Genomic DNA, 25,741 nt, shown 5'->3' with positions numbered 1-25,741 from the left:
TTGCATCCTACTGAGAAACAGGTTAAAGGCCTTCTTCAGGTATTGGAGATCCATGAGCCACAACAACATTCAATGGACTTTTTCCTTTTAGTTATGCAATGTTAGAAGGGTGTTCTCAGCTTTACCAATCGAAAAACAGGTGATTTCCCTAGGCCTAGCTGATTTATTGTGCTGTGGATATTTGTAGAGAAATCTCCCAGACATTTTGACCAGATCTCCAGTATTCTGTTCTGTGCACGATGTTTTATGTAGCACGGCAACATTAGCACAACTTCCATTAGGCTATTTAGACAATGGACATATTGTGAAGTTACCATTGGTGAGTTTTTAGTGTGACATGGGTGTGTTCATGTCACCTTCTTCGGGTTACTGTGCGTCTTACTTCTTCCTCCAACATGTCTAAATTATTTGCCCATCATTTCATCATGATATGGTATTGTGTATATGAATATTTGCTGATTTCAGCACCTTGTGTGGAATCTGTGAGAATGTCCTTGGCATTGCCATTATATATGATGCCAACAGGTTAGTGAGAGGTGCTACAAGAGTCAGGCCATTCAAGGTAACAAGGTCACCTACTTGATCCAAGGGTATTGTGATGGGACAAACTTCACTCATGCAACTGAAGTTGTCTGTGAATCTGATTTTCAAAGGTGTTTTTCAAGTGTGTTCAGGCACATGGACTAACCCTACTTTTATTTGTCATTTCAACATCATCACAGACAAGCGGAGGAGACAAGCCCAACATCAGTGGGGAAGAAGCTGCCCACGGTCCCTTCAGTCGCAAAACATCAGGCACGGAGAGACATAGTGGCCCAGAGGGTGAGGGCGGAGTGCCATGGAGGAGACCAGCTCTACATCATCTTCTTCTGAGTTGACCTCCAGTGGATACTCCCTAATGGTGGCAAAACACTCAGGACCTACACCTGTTCTATCCTTGTCCACCACCCCAGTTCCATCTCCACCCTCCCTGATGCTCCCCACCCTTTTGGCCAGGCCTGCTCTCCCAAGAGGATAGCAGTAGGAGGCTATTGACCTCCTGAGGAGCATCTCTGTGGGTCAGACTGCTATTCTGAATGCCATCCAGGTGCAGGGCACCAAGCTTCAACAGATAGCTGTGTACCTGGAAGGCATTCACAGTGCTATGTCTGCCCTATAGAGACCTTTTCAGGCTCTGGCCACCTTCCTCGTGGCAGCCTTCCACCCCCCTCAATCCTCCCCCCACCACATTCCACTTCCCCATTCAATTATCCTATTCACATACCTGTCCAAAGCACACTCACACAAATGCATGCACACACTTCAACAGCCACAAGCAGCACACATAAAAACAAACACCACAAGACACACAAGCATGGAAGCAATCAACAGTCACTCACCCCACTCACAACCACCACCACATCCATCTCACCCCCAGACACCACCCCAACACCCACAGACACAGCCACCCTAACCACCATATCCCAAGACACCACCCCAATACCCACAGACACCACATCCACCATATCCCAGACATGACCCCACTACCCACAGACACAGCCACCAATCACACAATAACTCCAGACACCACCCCCACCCACACAGACACATCCACCACTCCCACCTTACTCATCACATCCACGTCCCAGCCCACCAAGAGACGCAAATGCCCACACTCACAAACACAACTGATATCAACAAAATACAAACATACTTCAGACACACACACCAGCCCCAACAACACCCAAATCCACAGCTGAAACAAGCACTTCCTCAAACTCCCAACCCCTATCCCCTTCAGTGGATGACTTCCCAGTATAGACTAAGTTCCCTCCCCGGGGCCCCCTCTGGATACTCTCCCGGGTCTGCGGCAGGGCATAGGACCATCTAGAACCTGCACCCTCCCCACTATGGGACCTGTCAGGGTTACTCTGAACCTCCCTCGCCCTATGTTAGGGGGAACTTGAGCCTTTCCCTTTTGGGTCACTCCCCAGTGCCCTACCAGCTCCCCTAGCATTCAGCCAGAGGTCAGCCTCCTTTGCAAGTTCCCTGGGGTCAGAGAACATACTCTGCAACAGGTGTTGGCATAGCCCTGGAAAAAAACCACGGAACATGTGCTCTCTAATAATCTGATTGAACAGCCCTTCAAAAATGTTTGCTGTGGTCCCCTTCACTCATCCTTCGAGTGCCTTGCAACAATCCTCCACAAAATCCTCCCACGAATGGTGAGACCACTTCCTGCTGTCTCTAACTCTCAACCTGTAGTATTCAGGGGAGAAATCATACCTTTTTATCAGGGCCTCTTTAATGAGAGGATACTCCTGCCTGTCACTCCCTTCTAGGGCCAGCATCCCTCACCTCCTCGGGAATATAGCAACCCAGGCCAGTCCCCCAATCCTTCTCAGGGATCATGTGCGCAACCAGAGCTTCTTCATACTCCCTCAGCCACTGACGTCTGTCTTCCCACTTCTTGAACCCAGGGACCAGGTCGGTGAGTAGGTAAGGATTGTTCCTGACACTACAGTCAATTATGCTGCCACCACTGGACTCCACGTGCAGCACTGGTAAGTCCAGATTTGTCAAACTGCGCTCAAGGGTGAATCTTTACCTGGTAAAGGCCCTTTTAGCCTCTGCCATCCTCTCCTGGACTAAGGCCTTCTCTACATCAGCCTTTCTCTCTTCTACAGCCAGCTGGGCTAGCTGTAGCTTCAGGGTCCCGTCTTCCTGCCTATCTCTGAGCGCCTCAGGCAACAGGGAATGGGAGGTGACACTGCTCCTAGGAAAGGACCCAGAAAGGGAAACCCTATCTATGGGGTCCTCTCTCTCTACTGGCGTCCCTTGACAGTCATCTTCTCCCTCTATGTCAAACTCTCTGGGGTCACTGTTCCCCTAGGGTGTGGACTGGGGACCCTCCCACTCAGAGTCCTCAGTAATCTCATGGTCGTCTTCAGGGTCACCCTCAGAACCATCACCTCCTTGGTCCTCTGTTACCGTTGTTAGGCAGGGTGCTTCATCAAATTTAAACAGGGCTCTCTGGAGTTCCCTTATAGTGGATTCCCCATTTACAGGTATGCCCCTCTCCCTGAAGAATCTCTTTAACGCCCCTAGATTGTAGAGCAAAAATTTGTCTCGGTCAAAGGTAGATTCCATTTTGATGAGAACAAACACAGGTGTAAAACAACAAGAGTCCCAAGTGCAAGAATCTGAAACATAAGTGATACATCAAAATGACTGGTTTTGAGAGAACAGAAGAATCAAAAAAAAATGTGAACATGTAATGGTCTCAGTGCAGTTTGTGGTGCAAAAATGAATCACAATGGTATTGTTCAAGCGCAAGTCCTATCCTCACAACTGATCACCAATGTTAGAAATGGGGTTTCTGGTTGTCTTGGGTATGCACCTAAGCCAGGCAGAACCTACCCACTCTAGTCAGGGCAAGGGGGTTACACACCCAGGATAACCCCTGCTCACCCCCTTGGTAGCTTGGCACAAGCAATCAGACTTATCCCAGAGACAAAGTGTAAAGCGTTTGACATCACACACAATACACCACAAAGAAAACACAACACCAAGTTACATAAACTGTATTGCGCAAAACATCATTAGACCAAACACATCATGTATCAGTTGTCAGAACATTACTCAGGTACTAGTACTCTGTGAAAACCAACAGTAGTCATAATAAAAACACATAGGTTACTGGATGTCCTACAACATAAGTAGTAGTAGTCAGGTTGTCATTAGTGCTGACAGTGTATTATGCAAAATAAAGTTACATTTGGGGTACCCAAATATCATCATGAATACATACTAAATCAGACATTCCGATGAGGCATGTATGATACTGGAACATTCCTCACCGGGCAATCCGGAAAGAAGTTAATCACCTAACATGGTGATCATGTGCGCTGGCCCGTCTCGTAGGGGAAACATAGCTCTGTGGGGAGGGGGGGAGAGGACACCACCCTGCCCGCAAGCCACAACCTTGGAGAGGGAGCCCAGCGGGAACAGGGGAGTCATGCTGGCTCCCCGGCTTCTCTGGGGGGGAGGTAGGGACACTCCAACACGGCACTAAGCGCGCAACCAGCACTCGGGTTCGGAGGCCCATGCAGTGCTTTACACGCGTTGGCTCAGAGGAGATCCAAAAAGAAGACGAATCGCTTTCCTCACGCTTAGATGCCAGTAGGGGAAGGAGGCAGGGGCCCCAGCACCCAGCCCCTAGGGTATGCTGGTGGGGGCACACAGGGTGCAGTAGGCAGCAGCTAAAAGAGGCCAGCACCCTAAAGGCAGGTAGGGGCAATTTCTCGTGGCAGTCTAGCCGTGCCCAGGGGACCCCAAATCAAAGAGTAACTGGCAGGCAGGTCAACAAGCAGAAAAGCAATCCTGCTGAATCTTTTGTGCCATCCAGCAGACACCAGGCAGCAGTGCAACTAACAGAAGAGCAGTCCAGATGAGTCCTTTGCGCTGTCCAGTAGCCTCTCTGGCAGAGGTTTGGTCCCAGTTCCGCAAGTGCTTTGAAAAACATGTGGAAGACCCCCCTGTACTCATACTCATTTTGCACATGGTTACAAAGGGGGGAGAAGAGGTTCCAACCAGTCTCAACTCGTTCTAGGAGTGTTCCCTCTTTCCTCCAGCACAGGCTCTAGACATATGTGGGGGTAAACGAGCCCTTTGTGTAAGACCAGGGTACAGCCTTTAGAAATGCAGGTGTGCCCTGCCTCTCCTTCTCTCAGCCCAGGAAAACCATTCAATATGTGGATGCACCCTTGTGACACCTCCACCCTCCCTGTGTACAGGCTGTCTGAAAAGTATGCACAAAGCCTAGCTGTCACTCTGCCCCAGACGTGGACTGGAGTCAAGTTACAAAACACCAGAGTCATAAACACAGAGAAATGCTCACTTTCTAAAAGTGGCATTTCTATAATGGTAATAAAAAATCCATCTTCACCAGTAAGCAGCATTTCTCCACTACTGTTACAACCATACCAAACATCATAAGCTACCCCTCATAGATCAGACAATACCACCCAGATAAAAGGTAGGGCATTTCCAATGGAATCCTACAAGAAGGCAGCACTCACAGCAGTGAGAAACCAAATAGGCTGTTTGTCACCACCAGGACAGGCCACACAACTAGGCACGTCCTGCCTTTTACATACGTAGCACCCTGCCCATAGGGCTAGCTAGGACCTACATGTAGTGAAAGGGGAGTTCTAGGTCTGGCAAGTAAATATAGATGCCAAGTCCCTGTGGCAGTAAGCTGTGCACCCAGGCCTTGCACAAGCAGGCCTGAGACAGGTTTGAAAAGCTACTTCTGTGGGTGGTGCAAGCAGCACTGTAGGCCATTGGTAGCATTTAATTTACAGGCCCTCGGTGTAGGGATGCCACTATACAAGGAACTTACAGATAAATTTAATGTGCCAATCAGGTGCAAGCCAATCATACCAGGTTTACAAGGAAGAGCACATGCACTTTAGCACTGATCAACAGTGATAAAGTGACCAGAGTCATAACATCAGCAAAAACAGGACCAGACAAAATAGGAGGAGGAAGGCAAAAAGTTTGGAAAATGGCCCAGTAAAATGGGCCCGGACCAACATACACCCTCCCCATTTTCCCAAAGAAAGTTTCTTGTTTCACTTGCCCTTATCCCTGTGAAACCCACCGTCCGAAAGAAAAAAGGACCCCACCCATACCCCAACCCATCCCTTCCACATTCAAGCCCTCCTCTTTGACACCTGCCCCCCCAGACCCAGCCATACCCCACTCAAACCCAAAAAGAGGCTGACCCATCCCAAAGTAAAGCCCACTCCTCCCATGACCAAATCCACCCAACCAAAACCCGACCTCACCCCACCCAGGGGTGATCATTGAGGTGCCTGGAATGCCCACTAGATGCCCTTTCCTGTGCAGGTTTCTGTGGCAGTGATTTTTGAGGCAAGTTGTGGGGAATAGAAGTGTGCTCAGCACACCTTTTTTTATTAAGAAATGGCCATTGGCCTTTACTCCATTTTTGGAGTGTTGTATATAAAGTTCAGTTGTTTTCTTTGCTACACATTTGTCCTGCCATTACTTTTCTACCTTTTTGATGTTCATGTATAATGTGTGATGTATGACTACAGTTGTGTCTATTTCACCGTGATTGATGAGCCATTTGATGTGGTTGGTAAGATCTGACTTTGAAACCAGTGCTGGAGTCACCCAGGACAAGGGGAATGTTCGATGGATGGATGTTTGGGATGCAATCCAATTGTTGTTTCATATGGTAAGTATTTCTTATTGGCTTAGCCAATGTCAACATCTATTGGGTTACATTTATCCCCCTGATGTAAACTGGACATTTGTTTAATGTGTGCAAGCTAAAGGTTTGTTTGTCCATAAATGGAGGGTCGTCATTTAAGCTATCTTCCTATAAATTTGAATGGATGTGTCCATTTTCATCCGTGCACCTTACACCTACTTGATCTAAAAGTGTGACCCACGCTGTTACTGGTGCATATGCTTTCATGACTTTCACTGACACATTTGCCACATGAGCATGACACTTGGTTATGCTATTGATTGTCCCTGATATTCAAAAGGCCACAGTTCCTGTGAAAAAGGTGTTTTTGAGGCATGTGCAAAGTGAAATGTGTCCCAGGGTAGCAGCCTTCCTGGGGTCCCCCTGATGCGGCCATTCCTATTCTGCAGGGACTGTTTGCATTGTGTGCTTTGGATGTTTGTCACTCAAATCATTCTGCATCCCATTTACCTTACATTCTCTTGCAATATGGGTGATATGTGTGAGTCTATGACAAGGATTTTGCAGGAAAGGTGTGTTTGGGTTCAATGACATATCCATGAAGATGTATAGGGTCTGTCACGACAGGCCATGGCATGTGGACAATGTGCCACTTCAATATGTAGTTGTGATATTGCCTGACACACTGTTATGTACACATCACTATCCCTGAGACTGGAATTTTAACACATATCACATTTTGTAGAGTGTGGCAGTGCAGTGTCACTCTGCCTGCAGGTGACTTTTGGCCTTGTATCCCTCCATTTCCGCCTGCTCAAGTGTGGTGGTTGGACCGCCACAGTCATGTCAGTGGAAAGCAACATCGTGAATGGGATGGCAGTTGAACTGGCGGCCCACCATCCAATAGATGCATTGGCTTATCTTACCAACGAGGTGGTCTACATTTGCTGGCATTGTGGGTGGGACCGCGGCAGTCATTTGTCGGTGTAACTGTATGTATCGTAATACGGCATTTGGACCGCCAACACAGCAGCTGTTGGACTGCCATCTTCGCCGTGGCGGTCCCTGGATTGCCTAACTCGTTATCAGGCCCTATAACTCACGCTCTCCCCATGCACTGCTAATTACCCCAGATATTACAGCACTCATGACATCTTTCCTAATGTCAATAAAAATATCAATGAAACATTAGAAGCCAAATTATTGAAGACAATCTGTGCATGGAGGAGTTATAGTTACCTTAGACTGTGAGTTATAGTTACTTGAAATAACTCTAACTATAACTGCTGAATTATATACATATACATATAAATACCAACACACTTCTAAAATTCACCAGTTATAGTTATCTTAAGTAACAACAACTAGTATTCTACAGTAACTAGAACTCACATCCCCACCATGAACAGTGTTGTCAACAATGAGGTAATCTCAGATGTTGCAGTGATGTTCACAACAATGTTATAGAACATGTCATGAGGGATGTAATATGTGAGGTAATTAGCAGTGCATGGCGAGGGCAAGCTAATTCATTATCCACTTTTTTGTCATTCAGTATTTTTTGCGATATTCAAATTGACTGAATTTTCAAAACATTGCTGCTTATATATTTTTTACCTACTGTTGAATCATTTCTCTTAGTACTTAGAAGTTTCCCATATGGGATGTTCCATTTTGTTAATGGTTGGTAGTTACTCTTTGTGTTGAACAATCTTTCAGTTGTCTTTTTTTCAATGGACAGTGGTTTGTATATGTTCTTCTTCTATAAATACCTCCATATATAAGAGTGGCACTCTCGGTGAGCTGCTTTCGTAACTGTATTGTACTGTCAGATCATTTTTTGCCATAGGAATACCCTGAAACTGAATAAGGCATGCCTACTGGCAACAATCTGGACCATTTGTGCCTGCATCTTGGGAAATTGGTCCTTCCTGGCTACCATTGTGGAAAGAATCAGGTTTTTCTTTTGGTGTGTGATTCATGTTTGATCTCTTAGACAAATTAGGGCACATTCATCAGTTTTCTTCTTTTTTTAAATCCTACAAAACATCCTATATGTTCTTCTTGGTGGTTCAGATAGTCCGATGAGCTCAGCTGGCTTATTGAAACTCTCTATATCTGGAAATATCAACATTATTTTCAGTAGACTCCAGCATATTCAGAACATGACAGTCAGATTGATTCTGCTGATTCTGAGGCTTTCATTCTTTTCCATCTGTGACCATGCCTGAATGCTTGAAAGCCTTCAGTTGGAAAGGCATGTTCTGTTCAAGTCTCTATGAATGTGTGACAGTGCTCTTGCAAATGAAGGACCCATTTCAAGCGGTACAGATTGTGACTCCACGGTGTGAAGTAAGGTTTTGAGATTAGCCTCTATAGCTAATTGGGAAATCCCTTCCTTTCGCTTTCATAGATTGAAGGGAGATCCCTCTCAGTTATCAATGCAGAAATTTGGAAAATGCTTCCCACTGGTTCACAGTGGACAACTGATTATTTGTGTTGAAGAAATAAGCTGAAATTGTTAGATAATGGCTGTCAGCTCGATGTCTAGCTCATCATCATGCTTCTTATTAGATTATTTCTGTTAAGTCACTGGTGGGCAGTCTAGTGCTACAGCACCCTTTTGCAATTATCTGAATGAAACAACATCATGGAATACCTTCAGAGCTTGCATTTTAGAAATGCTCTAACTCAGTCATTTGCTAACTCACTTACTTGCTGTGACCATCTATAGTGAACATGAGCACCAGTACATTTATTTTTGGAGTGACTGGCTACATTGGTAAAGGTGTACATGGATGCCAGGATGAAGCAATGATGTTGAAGAGTAGAGTGCACAATTGTATTAAGGTGTATCATTATTACTGTTATAGGTTTGCAACAAGCTTTGCCTTCTTCGCCGTAGCTATGGACCTGCAGAAGTTTGGACTTAGTATATACCTGGTGCAAGTAATCTTTGGAGTCATTGATATCCCATTTAAGCTCCTGGCAGCTTTGGGAGTGACCTACATTGGCCGTCGCTTCAGCCAGACCTCCTGTCTCATCCTGGCTGGACTCCTCATCTTAGCCAGCATAGCTGTGCCTGAAGGTAAATATTTATTTTTATCATTATTTTATCTTGGACATTTTTCTGTTGAATAATCGTACTTCATCCAGATGGAGGATGATGGAGGGGTCTCATCATTTTTTGTAGCAAAATGTAGCCTAAGCACCAAAAACAAACCCAGTTATCCCAATACATTAACTGTATTCAATCAGGTGAAAACATTTGATGCATAAGATATTATGGAGCTGAATACAGAGTGTAAGATGTAGATCTAATTAGATCGACTCTGATGGATTGGGGGGATTTGAAATGGTAATTTGTTTCCCTTAATTGTGCATCCTTTACTCTACACCATCCTTGGGAGATTAAACCTCAGGTTTATTGCAGATTCAACATTAATTCATTAGGTTCCAGACTGTACAAATGTATATAAATTAGTGTGCAATAAACGCATTTTCCATCTTCTATTAAATCTAACTATTAAAATCAGGCATGGAGCAAAAACATTAAGAACATGAAAGCTCTTGCCTATCTTCTTGGATAAAAACTATGATTCACTATAAAAGTTTCCCCCCAAGCTTCATTTTAAAACTAAACCTAACAATTATTCTGAAGAAACATTTACATTTTACAGACCTACAGCAGAACCCAGTCTTTTTGCTACATGGGAACACATAGGCCAACTGCAGTCCCTCTAGGAATACACGTTCTCCTTTTTTATTGTTATGAGCTGTGTTGCTTTCTTATGGAAGGGTTTCTCCATTATGCCCTGTGTTTTGTCCCTGACACTTTCTTTCACTATGTTACAGTCCACATTACTCTTTACATATTAATGATGAGTACATTGTGTAAAAGAGAGGGATCTGTGCTTGCTAACATCTTTCTTTCTTGCACTCCTATTAGCACTTTATTTCCCTGTTCCTTGAGTCTTTGGTCAGTCAAAAACAAGCTTTTGAAAATGTAATTGTGAATTACCATAGAGTTATACCCAGACAGTACATTTATGTTTTGTTTATTTCTATTTTTTATTCCTTCGTATTCCAACAGTACATTTTACTATCTTCATTCTATGAGTAGAGCCGTCTTCAGATGTGCATTCCTGTTCTATTGAAGGTAATCCTGTAAGTGAAGCAACTGAAGAGTGAATTTGAGGAGGTGCCTTTCGAAAAGATTAAGTATTTCTCCTTTCTATCATTTCTAAGGCACATGGATCTGTTTTTATGGCCTTCCTGAGGAAGAGAGATTTTTTTTTGTAGCACTGCTCCCACACATCCCTGGGTGGCTTTGTGAGACTCCACATTGGCTCCATACTGCTCTGGAAGTGACAGAGTGGATCCATATGTAAGTGGCACACCTCCACACTGACATCAGTTTCTTGTCTTTTTTTTCCTCCACCCTCAGACATAGAGTGCAAACAATTGTTGGTAACAGTGTGCTTTATACCAGCTTGGGACCTATTCAGATGTTACAAAGAGCCCATTTAATGGAACAGGGAGGTGCGAGGGCAGTGAGGAATCTACAGTTAGATAGATGATCCACCAAAAAGTGTGTTACTGATGTTTAAGTAACATTCTTCTAATGGATACTTCTAACCTCAGATTTCTCACCTTAGAACTCATACCAAAGCAGTACTTCCACAACAGGGGTGTAAGCAGGTCCCTGTAGCCCTTCCTATGTGGAAAGACCTCCAACCATTCATGCCCCCCAACCCTTGAATGGGCCACCATTCAGCCCAAAGCAAATTAGTATCTGTAATATACTGAAACATCAGGGACCGCTCTTCAGATTCTGCAGGGTGGTACCATTATTTTGCTTTAGGCAGTTGCTCCCCAAGGTGGAAGATTTGCGGAGTGGATTCATAACAAAACCTCCTGCAGCCCTGGGTGGGCAATGTGACCTTTCCACCCGGACAGTGATTGAATGTATGCACCAACACCAAAGTCTCCGCCTGGAAAAGACCAAGGACAAGCACCTCTCATGTCGACACAGTGGCAGCAGCCTTGGCCATGGTAGGATGGGCTCTCAGACCATCAGGGGCTAATTCTTGGCAAGTGCATAGCCGATCCTAATATCCAACATCCACCTCATAAAGGTCCTTTTCTACACAGCCTTCTTTTTTTGCTCTAGAGAACCCCACAAAAAGTTTATCATCCTCTTGGTGATCCTTGGTATGATCTCTAAAAGCTCCAAGCTCTTTTGGTGTCCAACCAATATACTATAGCCTCCTTTGAGTGGTAGCTAAAAATACATGTAAAGGGATGGATTGCCCAATGTAAAAGGGAGTTATGACTTTCAGTAAGAAGGCGGCCTTAGTCCTCAGCACCAATGTGTCCAAAAAAAAATGTTTTAAGGTGTTTGAACTTAGAGTGCCTGAGGAGCTGACGTAATCACAATAAATAAGGCAGTCTTTAACGTCAGGAGACACAATGAACAGCCATTCATTAGGTCAAAAGGCATACACATGAGGAATGTAAAGACAAAGTTAAGGTTCCAAGTTACAGTTCATGTGGCCTGGCCCTCTGTTGCATTACTGGTTCGCAAGGCTGTGTCTGTCTATATACCATGTCCTAGGTTTCCATAACTGGTGTGGAAATTATTTGGCAGACACCAACAGCCACAAGGAAGGCACTGTTGTTCTGCTGTCCTTCAAGCGTTCCAAAGCAGAGTGTATTTTCTCAAAAAAGGGATGAGACCCATCATCGAGCAGACCAATCAGTGAAGCCTGCATATTACCAGAAAAACCCAGTGGACCTCATACAGGCATGTCAGTGAAGGATCACACTGTTATCATTTGCCCTGCCAACACAATCCATGGTACCCAAACCTGCATGTATAACAGATTTTTCTGCATGTTGCCCATCACGTATAACGTACCAATCAAAAGAGAGTCAACCTTGGATCACGTGAAGGGAGCCCACTCGTTCTAGAAGAAAAAGCCTTTTTCTTAACAGGAACTGTCATTCACTGAATGTTATTCAGTGACATGCTTTATCATCAGGCTCTTTTTTTTTAAATGGGAATTTGGAATGTTCATAGGGATCATGGAAATAAGATATAGAATAATAGGTGACAACATCATCTTAATTGAATCGAATCTACCCCACCAGGAAAGAATTACTGGGTTCCATTTTGAAATAGTGTCACTTAAGGATTTGATGATATGGTCAAAATGTAATTTAATTGTGTCTCTAAAAGTCTTTGTAAACCATAATTCAAGATATTTTATTTTAATAGGCTGCCAGCTAAAATATACAAAGTCAAAAAGTTGCCTAGTAAAATGAATATTTAAAGGTACAATTTTAGAATTATCAGTATTTATTCAGTATTTATTCAGTAACTTGATATGTGAGAAAATATTAAAACATGTTCTAGGAAGACTGGAAATGTTTTAGAAGGGTGAGAGCAGAATAATAAGATGTCATCTGCAGAAACTGACATCTTTACATGCTGTTCTCCAATCACAAAGCCAGAAATGTTTTGGTCTTGTTGAATCTTAAAAAAGAAGGGTTCTAATGTGATGATAAACAAAAGAGGGGACAGAGGACAGCCTTGGTGCACTCCTCCAAACAAAAGAAAGTAATCTGTTAGTATACCGTTAACAAAAACAGCAGCTTTGGGACCTGTATTTATTAAAGAGATGAAACTATATAGTTTGGGGGGAATCCAATTCGTTTTAATGCTGCAAACATGAAGCCCCAACCAATTCTGTCTACATCTTTTTCAGTTTCTAAGGCTATAGCAGCCAAAGGATGGTCTAACGTAGAGGCAGTACTTAAAAAGTCAAACAGAAGGCAGGTATTATCAGAAATCAACTGACCTTTGACAAAGCTGGTATGGACCAATGAGATCAGGAAGAATGGCATCAATGCAGAGAGCAAGTATATTCACAAAAATGTTATAGTCCATATTCACTAAAGATATGGGACGATAATTCTTACAACATTTATGATCTCTGTCTTCTTTTGGTATTAAAAAATCATGGTCTCTTGAAATGTGCCTTGAGATGCTTCATTTGTGGTGAAAGTATTAAACAAAAGTAAAAGATTTGGAAGAAGAATCTTAGCAAAACGACTATAAAATTCAATAGTGAAGCCATCCAGGTGAGGGGCCTTCACTTTCTTTATAATGGACATTGCTTTATTAATTTAAACTAACAAGATATTTTCTTCCAAGGAAATAAAGTCAATATGTTGAAATTGGGGAGATTTAATAGATTGAAAAAAGGTAGAGATATCTGTAGTGGAAGGTCACGATTCCGGAGTACATAAAGATGTATTACATTTGACAAATTCATTTAAAATGTCTTTGAGGATAATATCACCATTGTTATTAACCAGAGTTTCAATGTTTTTACAGTCTTTCTTAACTTTGAAATAATTGGCAAGCAGTGTACCCATCTTAGTTTGACCACCATAATATCTTTTGCTACTTTTTAATAAATACGTTGAGGGAGAGTTGGTGGTTAGTCGATTCAAAGAAGATTTAGTGCCTAATAATTCTCATAAAGAAACATCACTCTTTGAGTTATAAAGTTGTTTTCATTTTTATTTTTTTATTTTGCCAAGAAGGTGATTACATTGACCTTCCTTAGGTTTCTTTTTTGTTGGACAAAATTGATCATAAAACCACAAGCAGCTGCTTTTAATGAGTCCCATATCATTGGAAAGGAAGTGCCACTGGTATTATTGAGCTAATAATTCTCAGGCTAAAACTTCAAATTGGGAAACACGTTTAGTAGCCAGTAGTAAGGAATTATCAAAGTGCCAATGTAGTGAGAAATGTATAAAATCTAGATCTGCGTAAACTGGGACATGATCTTATATCAAAATAGAGTCCACATCAGAAAATAAATGATGTTGAAATAAACTCTACTAAAGAAGAGGTAGTGAAATAGAAAGAGTACTCACAAAGGTCTGGGTAACATAATTTCCAAACATCGACTAAAGATTTACTAGTAACAGCACATTTAAACTGAGTATACATTTTGGTATGGTCATATTTAAGTTTGGAGCTTCCATTCAAGATGGGACCCATTACTTGATTACAGTCACCTTCTAGAATAATATAATAATCATTACAGTGGTGCAGGTTGTCAGGTTGTCAGAATGGTAGTTGAAAAAGTGTTGTCCACAAAGGCAGTGCCATAAAAATTAAAAGTTGTAACAGAAATATGAATTAACAACTTAACTATGATTCATCTGCCCTCTGAATCATGCTCCTGGCTTCTGACTGACATTTGTAGCTTGTTATGACAAAGAATAAGTACACAATGTTTCTTCCCAATTGCAGGTGAGACAAATACATTACCAACCCAACATGTTTTCAATTTGTTAGCTTCCAAATCAGACAAGTGCTACTCTTGAGTTAAAGTTAGGTCTGTTTTTAACTTAGCTAAATGAGATTAAACCCTCCGTCATTTATTAGGGATACCTAAACCATTAATATTCCATGAGGTAACTCTGAATTTAAGACTAAAGTGGGAACATGAATAATTTGTATGTCTACATTATTAACGGATATGATAAATTGAAACAAATGTATAAATAGCAATTGGAACATTGAAAAACACAAAAATTGATTTGAGAAAGGAAATAGAAAAGAAGTAAAAAAATGGGAGGAAAATGAAAGGGAAAAAGTGAAGCAGGGTACAAGAAATAAATAGATCTTAAAAAGTAGGGTACAAAAAGGAAGAAGAGACAGTACCCGTCGTACAAATGACCATTAAGAAACATACCTACGAATATGATAAAAAAATGAGAAGGGATGGTAACACCAGAAGATGATGATGACAACATCTTCACTCCAAAGGACAAGTGGGCAGCAAGTGTGTGGAGCGTGAGTAATATGACATAGGGTCATACGGAAATAAAATGAAAAACACAAACCAGTGTATGAAAAAAGATAACATGTTAATGAACTATAATGAATAAAATGAAAAATTCATAGCACACTACTACTGAGACACAATAATGTTATTTTGAAACATGAAATCGGTGACAGGTAAATAATCATGTACTATTTCAGACCTCCATTGCTTCTCTGTCATGTTGCTGAAGGAATTGTAGAAGAGCAGCAGAATTTTCATAGGATATAATTTTATCCTTATAAGTCACTTTAAATTAGCAAGGATGAATAAGGCCAAATCTGGGATGCTAGACTCTGTGGGCAGGTCGCACATCTAGAGACTGCTTTTAGTGATCTACTGTGACCATTGCTACATTCTGAGAAACGTAGAGTTTACAACCTGACCAAATTCTTAGCTTTTTGGATTAAACACAGTCATTATTTTCTGGAGGTCTGTATATTGCAGGTAGAAAAGTGTAACTCCTCTCAATTTAGATTAAATTCTCGTGCAGAGTATGTGCACTCTTTGAATGCTAAAATGGGTAGAAGGCATATCTAGAAGAACTGGGAGAAACAATTGAAAGTAAACAATTGGGTCAGAGCCTTCGGATCCCTCGAGAAGACCATCCATTTGGAGATTATGGGGGTCATTATGACCCAGACGGTCGGAGATAATGTGGCGGTAGTGCCGACAACAGGCTGGCGGTACTTACTGCCACATTATGACATTCACGGGTTGGCTGAAGCCAATCCGACAATGTACCACTCCGGCCTCCAGGGCGGTAGCAGCCACTGGGCTGAAGATAATCTCCAGCCAGGCGGCCGCTATTGTGCTGCCGGTGGTATCATGACCCTGCCTACCGCCATGATTTTTGTGGTGTTAACCATGGTACTAGGCCCTATCGGTGACAGGAAAGTGCTTCTCTGTCACTGATAGGAGGCCTCCTCCCCTTCCAACACTCCCCAGACACCACCACCCCTCTCTTCATCCACTTCCACATCCACTTCCACATCCACTTCATCCCTTCCAACCTCGCTCCATACACACACATGCAGACACACACTCATCCACACAGACATACAAACATACATACACACATGCATTCATTCATTCATGCACACATCCGCACACACATCCACACTTGCACGCAGACACGCCTTCACATTTCCATTCATACATGCACTCACACACATTCATACACACACTCACACACATTCATACACACACACAAACAACACTAAAAACACACTCACATTCACACGCACACTCACACATACATGCACACACACACACAACACCCCCAACCCCTCCCCTGTCAGGATTCCAACTTACCTGTATCCAGGGGGTCTTCCGGCAGGGGACAGGACGGGGCTCTGCTACCGCCAGCAGCACCCGCTAGCAGAACACCGCCAGGCTGTATTATTTGTCATAATACGGCTGGCGGCAGTCTACTGGCGTGGCGCTGCTGGTGGTAGCAGCGCCACCTTACCAACATCAGTGAGTATGGCCACAGCCGGATTTCCACCCTTCTTGTGGCAGAAATCCGGCTGGGGTCATATTATGTAGGACGGATGGTAGCCGCGGTGATGGCCTTTTGGTGGCCGTCGCCATGGCGGGAGGCAGTTTTTACCATCATTGTCATTATGAGGGCCTATTTCTTTGGTTAAGATTTTGATGGTTGTTGTTATATTTTTGGAGTGTTGAGACTTCTGACTCCAAATGCGCAATACTTGAGGGAGTATCTTGCAGACCAATAATCATTTGTTCTTCCCTTGAAACTTGTACATCCAAAGAGGGCTATTTATCATTCAAGCATTGTAGAGTAGTATTAGTTTGTTCCATAAAGGGCTTTAAAGTGCAAATTACCTCAAGAATTATTAACATTGATTAAGATTTGACTTGACAGCAGAGGGAGGCTCTTTTTTAAGTCTTTTATTTTATCCCAGTGGTACTTTGCCAGGTGTTGAAGTTCTAAAGGTCATTATAGGGTCAATGTTTGACTTGTGAGCAGTGGCCTCTTCCATGCGTTGCAGAGTAGAATCTGAGTCTGAGAGTGAGAAAGTAGCTTGTGATGCAATAAGGTTAAGTTTCCTTGTTTGTGCCATGTGCCATAAAATATATTCAGATAAAAGAATCCTCAAAAAGTATTATTCAGCAACAATGCTAATATTAGACCTCAAGAAGACATAAGGAATGAAAAGTAGAGAGGCTCACCTTATTGATGAAGATGTAAAATACAGAGAGTAAAGTTACATGTGAAAAATGGTTGTTTAAAGCAACTTTGTACTATATAAGGGTGGGACAATTTATGAAAAAAGTCACATTTTACTACCAGTAATTGGGGAAATATGACCCACATGATTAGCAACCTGAAGATAGAAGAGTCAGCATTCATAAAATAGAACTGTTATTCCAAAATTATCAACATAACCTCGTTGAATCCAGGTTGGGGTTTGATGTAGAACATGAAGTAAGCAGAAGAAGAGAAATATAGGATGAAAAGAGGTGCATGGCCAATGTAAAGCTGCAGTTGAAAAAGAAGGCTCTGGGATGAGTAGAATGTGAAATCATCAAACGAAATGAATTAATCTGTGCCCATTATGGAAGTGTTGGCAATGAGTAGTAAGTGTGCACAGATACCACACAAAAAGGTGGGCGAGACTTCAAAAGTGAGATGATAAATTCCCAGGACGGGCTCCTGAAGCATGTTGTAGCTGAAATTGTGGAGTACTAGCAAATCACCGTCCACTCCGGAGGTGACATCTGCTAAAATGAGTCCTGGGAACTGTGACTATGAGGCCCAAATATTGAAAAAAGCTCCCCACTCAGATCCCAGCATAGCATAGCACCACCATCTTGAAAGACACCAAGACACCAAGACCACACCCCCACCTGGAGAATATTCTAAGATGAGGAATCTGCAGTCAGAAGTATCTACAGGCAAGTGATACAGCTAACAGAGCCTCTTCCTTACTGCCCTGAAAATGGGCCTGAATTCTTCCTTTCCTAAAGGAACCCAACTTTAACAGCTATGAAAAAAACAAATTATCATCCTATTACTCATCAGCCCTTTGATAAAGCCCTTCAAGAGCCCTACAACACAATCCCATGTACTAAATTTTTCTTCAAATTTACCAATCTGACTTGCACCTACACTGGAACAACTAAAGTACCATGCTCCAACTCGGATGACAACCTTCAAATTATAGACAAAGCTGTACCATTCCTTCTTGTTTACCTAAGCCTTTCACTGGTATTCAGTGTCATTCATCATAAAATCTTCCTTTTCTCTCCTCTCATGTGGACATCTCTGGCATCGTCCTCAACTAGTTTGAATTCTTCTTCTCCTTTCTCTATTGTAAACTCATGTGCTCGACCTTCTGCATAGGCCCCCTGAGTGCTATACCAGCCTCACATTGAATTCGCCTCCACCAATATTCTGATGTCAGAACTTTACCTCAGAGTATCATCTACAGAACATATCCCACATTAAAGGCGTGTTTGCAGATTATTCATTCTTCAGTGTCCACTGCCTCCCTCAAATTAACCTAGACAAAACCAAAATTCAATATAATAAATGATGCAAAATGCATCAACCTATTAAATAATTGTTAATCTCATTGCTTCTTCACTTCTGTCTCCTTACTACAAACCTTCTTGGCTTGCCCAATGACCCTCTTCTCTCCCTGAGGTAGCATGCTATCAAACAAAAAAATATATTGGCTTCGAATAAGTGTTCTCGGCATTAACAAACATTTCTTTCTCACACATTTCCTAAACTACTGTAGAACCCCTTGTCCTCTCACATATTGATAGTTAATGCTCTTCAATGAGGTTCCCTTGAAAAAAGATCCTCTTCTTCATGGCTGCCAGCTACACAGCAGTTATCTTATTACTGGGGAAGCTGCATTTGGTCATATTATTGCTACCCAATTCAGTCTTTATTGGCTAACTGTCCCAGCATGTATCCAACATCAATCTCTGCATCGTTCACAGAACATGACACCCAGAAACTGGTTTACCAAGCTGAAAACCTTTCTTGAAGGTTGGATTTGCATGGCACGCCTCACCAGCGAAGTGGTTCTCAGAATTCCCAACTTTTAAAAATTTCACCACCCACCCCAACTCTTCCTAACAACTACACGTCACTTGAGAATGGATGATTCGTTGTTTCTAATCTTTCAAATGTGTTCTCAAATCTTTCATTTTTTTCAGTTAATCTTTCCCCTCTCTCATCCCAGTCTTACCTCTTTTGCTTTGGCGAATTATTAATTCCTCTTACCCTTTGTAATCTTCTGTATCACCTGTTTGCTTCCAAAATGGCCAACAAGTTTCAGAATCATGTATTCTTTGACTATTTTCTTTGAAAACCTACTCCATTGTGTACATTATGCCAAGTTCTTTGTCAGCCGGCTGCCTGATACACATGTTCTCATCCTCATCCTCACTTTCCTCTGTGCTTCTTCTGCTTTTGAATACAATCTTTGGCATATCACACACTTACCCCTTGTTCTTCTGCTTTTGTGAACAATCACAGTCTGCTTTCCTTGGCTCACACATCGGATATTCTTTTTTATCCTATTTAAAGTGCAGCAGTGCCTCTCATGACTTGGATGAAACTACATCAATTCCCAAAATGAAATAAACTAAATACAGACAGTGGTGTATATATCAAAATGCAATAAACAAATGTACCAAAGCAAGAGCGTAACCTGGGGTACAATTGAGTCGTGAATGCTTCAAGACTGGTAAATGACATGACTAGTTAGAAGAGAAAAACCAATAGAAATACAAAGAGCTTAATCATAAGAACAATAATAACTCAAACTAAAGTGTTTTTAAAAAGCAAATTATTTAGAAGTGATTTGAATACAGAAGGCAACAAGCATTCCTGCTACATAGAGGAAGACTGTTTCAATTTCTGGCAGTTACTCTAGAAGGACCTGTCTAATATATTCCGCAAAGGATGAGGGGAGAAAAATATTTTGTTATTGCTCTGAGAATCTCCAACTAGGGACAGTTTTTTCATTGATATCTAGGAGATTTGATGTTTAAGGCTTTGTAAGTGATGCATGCTGTACTCATGGACCATAGTGCACCCACAGAGGGTCACCAAATGATGATATATGTGAATTAATGGGAAAATGAAAACTGAGAAATCACATGCGAGGAAACTAAATAATGGAAAATCAACTGTAATGAAATACAATATTAAGGGAATACAAATAAATTGAAAATTGAAGCAAACATTTCAAAGCAAAGATAATGTTAAGGAAACATGCAACATCACACATGGGTGAAGATTAGCAGTAGTAAGGGCTTTTGGGTTCAAGGATGGGTGATTTATAGGTGCAATGGGGGGTTTTCAGGGTTAGGGATGTGTGGAGAGTAGGAGTGGCGATAGTTTTTTTAGGGATCAGGCTTGGGTGGAGTTTAGGGGTGAGAGTTTTTTAGGGTTCACAGATAAGTGAAGTTTAGGGGTGGTGAGGAGTTTTAGGATTCAGGGATGGTTGGAGTTTAGGGCTGGTGAGTGTTTTGATGGTTCACTGATGTGTGGTAAAGGGTTTTTAGTGTTCAGGCATGGATAGAATTTCAGTGTGATGTGGGGTTTTAAGAGTTCAGGGTCGGTGAAGTTTATTTGTATAAAACGTTTTTAGAGTTCAAGTATGGGGGAGTGTAGTGGTGGTGAGGGGTTTTAGGAGTAATGAATGGGTGGTTTTCAGGGTTGTGAGTTTTTTTTTTAGGGTTTTGGGATTTGGAGTTTGAGGGTGGTGTGGGATTTTGAGGCTAAGGGATGGTTTCTGTTCAGGTGTAAAAAGTTTTTTTAGGGTTTAGGAATGGGTGAAAATGGGTAGAGTTTAGGAGTAGAAGGGCCTTTAAGAGTTCAGGAATGGGTGGACTTTAGGGGTTGGAGATGGGTAGAATTTAGGTCTGGTGAGGGGTTTTAGGATCCAGGTGTGTATGAAGATTAGGGTTAGAAAGGGATTATAGGGTTCCAGGATTTGGTTAAATTTAAGGGTCAGTGATGGGCGTAGTGTATGACTGGGGAGGTATTGCTAGGGGGCAGATATGAATGATGTTTACAGGTGGTGAGGGTTTAGTGAATTAATAGCATTTAAAGTAATTGTTTAATATAAATCTGAAATAATGTCCCCTGCCATACATGATTGAAATAAATACCTTTGACAGAAATGTTTGTTAAAGTAGGATCTGCAGCCATTCATTTATGCAGAAGCCAAATTTGAAATAAAAGACATTCTATGATTTGGTTACAATGAAATGGTAAATGCCATTCATCCTGAAAATTTCCATTAACCCATTTAGATTAAATAGTTTCTCAGGAATGGTATTCAGTTAAATCGTTTGTCTATGAAATCACATACAATCCCTAAGGTAAGAAAGGGCAGAAGTGACATGATCATATCTTTTGGTTACAGGCCCAAATTTTGCAACTTTATGAAAGGCATCTGTAGGGTAAAGCTTTAATTAAGAAGCAGACCACAATTATATAACCCTCTAGTATGTATATAGCCGCTACAGCTAGGTTCAGAATGCGTTTAGGCTTTTGAAGCCTATGATTTCTAGTGTCACCACTAAAACCAGTGAGACAAGAAGGCAGAGGTGACCTTCATACAACATGAGGAGGATTTCTTAAGATACTGTGAAATAACCGCCTACCTGGAGGGGATCCATGGTGGTTTATTTTATGGCACTGAAGATTTGCAAAGTAGACGCCATGTTTAAGTGCCCACTGTAAAAACAATTTTGCTCAGAGAAAACAAATTCCCAAAGCAGGAGTTTGACTCTACTGGAAAACAAATGAATGGCCAGACGCACACAGTGTTTGTACTTGTGTAGGAGTGCCATTTAAAATTTGCACTTCCTGTGTCCACAATGTCTCACATAGTGGGTACGGTCTTGTAAAAAAGATTATCGCTGCACCACCCTCCATAGGGCGTGATGACTGTCCCAGTGACCCAACCGTCTTGTGACAGATGAACAGCTGAATCAGGAATTGCATCAGTGGAAACAGTGGCGCCTGTGCAAGCAATAACTCAGCTGGTCCCCCGACTCTTACTAGAGCAGGGCAAGTACAGCAATTTTATGAGATTCCTCACACTCTGCTAAACCCTGAATGAGGCCCTAGCTTTAAAAAACGGCCAGTATATGATGGGTGTGTAAGATATAACAGAATGTAAACCAATCCTCATATGTACTTTTATTCTACAGTGTAGTAATGGTTGTCTACAGCCAAAAATGTGTCACTATAAGAGCACAAGTCTGACGCATGAAGCATTAATGTGGTACCGAACAAATGATGGTTTGACTAAGATTCTCAGGCCTATGGCCTTGTTGGAGGTCCTGAAGAGGAGGCCAGTGCAGTTAATGTGAAGGATTATGAGAACCAGTGGTCAGTTTAATTTCCTATTGTACCATTTACCATCATTTTTAATTCTATAATGGCACTTTAACCCCATCGCTGAAATGCCTTTTCCCCCTCAGGCACCAGGCCTTTTTTGGCAATTTGGGGTAGTTTGCGCTTACGCCTCCCTAGCTTTTTGTCCACATAAGCTACCCACGCCAAATTTGTGTCCTTTTTTTTCAACATACTAGGGATTCTAGAGGTACCTACTATAGAGTTTGTGGGTTCCCCTGAATGAGACAAAGAAGTTAGCCAAAATACAGCGAAAATGGGGAAAAAGGGCTGCAGAAGAAAGCTTGCGGTTTTTCAACACAATTTTGACTTGCCATTTTACTGGGATATAACCCGTTTTTACTATTTTTTGTACTTTTAGTCTCCTTCGAGGTAATGACAGAAATGGGTGTGAAACCAATGCTGGATCCTGGACAGCAAAATATTTCTGAAAAGTAGACAAAATCCTGAATTCAGCAAGGGGTCATCTGTGTAGATCCTTCAAGGTTTTCCTACAGAAAATAACTGCTGAAATAAAAACATATTGAAATTGAGATGAAAAAAACAGCCATTTCACTCCACGTTTTACTCTGTAACATTTTCCTGTCATGTCAGATTATCAAAAGCAATATACTGTTACGTCTGCTGGACTCTTCTGGTTGTGGGGATATATAGGGTTCATCAAGAACCCTAGGTACCCAGAGCCAATAAATGAGGTGCACCTTGCACTGGGTTTTATTGTATACTGGTTATACAGAACTTTATTTGGTAAAATATAAAGAGTCAAAAATAGGTATCAAGAAAACCTTTGTATTTTCAAAATGGGCACTAGATAAGGTGTTGAGAAGCAGTGGTTATTTGCGCATCTCTAAATTCTGGGGTCCCCATACTAGCATGTGAATTACAGGGCGTTTCTCAAACAGACGTCTTTTTTACACACAGTCTTACATTTGAAAGGAAAACATGTAGAGAAAGACAAGGGGCAATAACACTTTCTATTCTGTGTTCCCCCAAGTCTCCCGATAAAACTGGTACCTCACTTGTGTGGGTAAGCCTAATGCCCGAGACAGGAAACATAACATAGACACATCACATTTTTACATTGAAATCTGACGTGTTTTTTAGAAAGTGCCTAGTCGTGGATTTTGGCCTGTAGTTCAGCCGGCACCTAGGGAAACCTACCAAACCTGTGCATTTTTCAAAACTAGACACCTCGGGGAATCCAAGATGAGGTGACTTGTGAAGCTTTCACTAGGTTCTGTTACCCAGAATCCTTTGCAAACCTCAAAATATGTAAAAAAAACTTTTCCTCACATTTCAGTGATAGAAAGTTCATGAATCTGGGAGGAGCCACAAATTTCCTTCCATTCAGCATTCCCCCAAGTCTCCCAATAAAAATGGTACCTCACTTGTGTGCGTAGACCCAGTGCCCGCAACAGGAAATGCCCAAAACACAACGTGGACGCATCACAATCTCCAAAGAAAACTGACCTGTTTTTTGCAAAGTGCCTAGCTGTGGATTTTGGCCTCTAGCTCAGCCGGCACCTAGGAAAACCTACCAAAACTGTCCATTTTTAAAAACTAGACACCTAGGAAAATCCAGGATGGGGTGACTTGTGGGGCTCTCACTAGGTTCTATTACCCAGAATCCTTTGCAAACCTCAAGATTTGGCACAAAAAAAAAACGTTTTCCTCTCATTTCAGACCTGCAAAGTTTTGGAATCTGAGGGGAGCCACAAACTTCCTTCTACCCAGCATTCCCCCAAATCTTCCAATAAAAATGGTACCTCACTTGTGTGGGTAGGCCTAGTGCCCGCAACAGGAAATTCCATAAAACACAACGTGGACACATCACATTTTCCCAAAGAAAACTGACCTGCTTTTTGCAAAGTGCCTAGCTGTGGAATTTGGCCTCCAGCTCAGCTGGCACCTAGGGAAACCTAGCAAACCTGGATATTTCTAAAACCTAGACACCTAGGGGAATTCATAATGTGGTAACTTGTGGGGCTCTCACCAGGTTCTATTAACCAGAATCCTTTGCAAACCTCAAAATATGGCAAAAAAAACACCTTTTCCTCTCATTTCGGGGATGGAAAGTTCTGGAATCTGAGAGGAGCTACAAATTTCGTTCCACCCAGCATTTCCCCAAGTATCCCGATTAAAATGATACCTCACTTGTGTGGGTGGCCCAGGTGCCTGCAACGGAAAAGTCCAAAAACCCATAGAGATTGATGGGATAGCACCGCGAGTTGATAAGCACAATTTATTCTTTTATACATTTTTAGGCTGACTCTTCGTTGGGGACCCACTAAATTGAGGTATAATTTTACTTGGGAGACTGAGGGGAATGCTGGGTGGTGGGAAATTTGTGCCCGCGTAGTGATCCTACAAAGAAAAGTAAGGGAAATATGCATTTTAAAGCAAATTTTGAGGTTTTCTGGGAGGATGGGTAAGAAAATGTTGGGGGATCCACGCAGGCCACACCTCCCTGGACTACTCCGGGTGTCTAATTTTCACAAATGTCTGGGTTTGGTAGGTTTCCCTAGATGACCGCCGCACCCGGGACCAAAATGCAGGTGCCTCCCCCCCAGAAAAACAGGTAGTTTTGTAATAGATCATTTTGATGTGTCCACGTCCTTCTGTGATGTTCCAAACACTAAAATTGTGATAAGAAACACACTTAGATTATGTTAAAAAGACCCGTCACCCACCAACCAAGTTGGTGGCATGCTTCATCATTGGGGTCCCACCCGAGACACCTAGCATGTCACGGATGTGCTTCAACACCTGATTACAACGGAGCAAGTTTTTTAATTTTTACCATACATACTCGTTGGATTTGGCATGAGGTTGAGTGATGGTTCAGTAGATCAAATGTTATTAAGAAGAGATTTCACAAAAATGAAATGCACTGTTAATAACTGAAATGCCAAAAACTGACCCAACCGCGTCATGGCACCGACCGCTTTACAGTCCATTCACACACCTTTCATACATGACATGCACAAGACCATTCACGCCGTGAGCCGCGGACCCAGCACATTACAACACTCACATCAACAGACAGTGCCATTCAAGGGCCCATCACTTTCATATGCCCACATGTCTGACACAGCAATCACACCAGCTGATGGGAGTGTGTGTACTGGCGTTTGGCTAGCAGTGTGTGGCAGTGGCCAACAGCAAGTCACTGCCAGCCAAGCGCCACTCCACGCA

General features: G+C 42.2%; 1 protein-coding gene across 1 annotated transcript in view; it reads left to right on the top strand.

The window, feature by feature from the left end:
* LOC138259734 (solute carrier family 22 member 6-A-like) overlaps positions 1-25,741 on the top strand; it is a 596,554-nt gene that overhangs the window by 294,646 nt on the left and 276,167 nt on the right. Inside the window, exon 6 of the mRNA XM_069207627.1 lies at positions 9,094-9,308. Within this exon, the coding sequence (XP_069063728.1) occupies positions 9,094-9,308 (215 nt within the window). The remainder of the gene's footprint in view (positions 1-9,093; positions 9,309-25,741) is intronic.

This window comes from Pleurodeles waltl, chromosome 9 (genome assembly GCF_031143425.1).
Source record: "Pleurodeles waltl isolate 20211129_DDA chromosome 9, aPleWal1.hap1.20221129, whole genome shotgun sequence".
In the NCBI taxonomy this organism is placed as follows: domain Eukaryota; kingdom Metazoa; phylum Chordata; class Amphibia; order Caudata; family Salamandridae; genus Pleurodeles; species Pleurodeles waltl.
The sequence above is the reverse complement of the archived record's forward strand: the minus strand, read 5'-3'. Positions and strand labels throughout refer to the sequence as shown.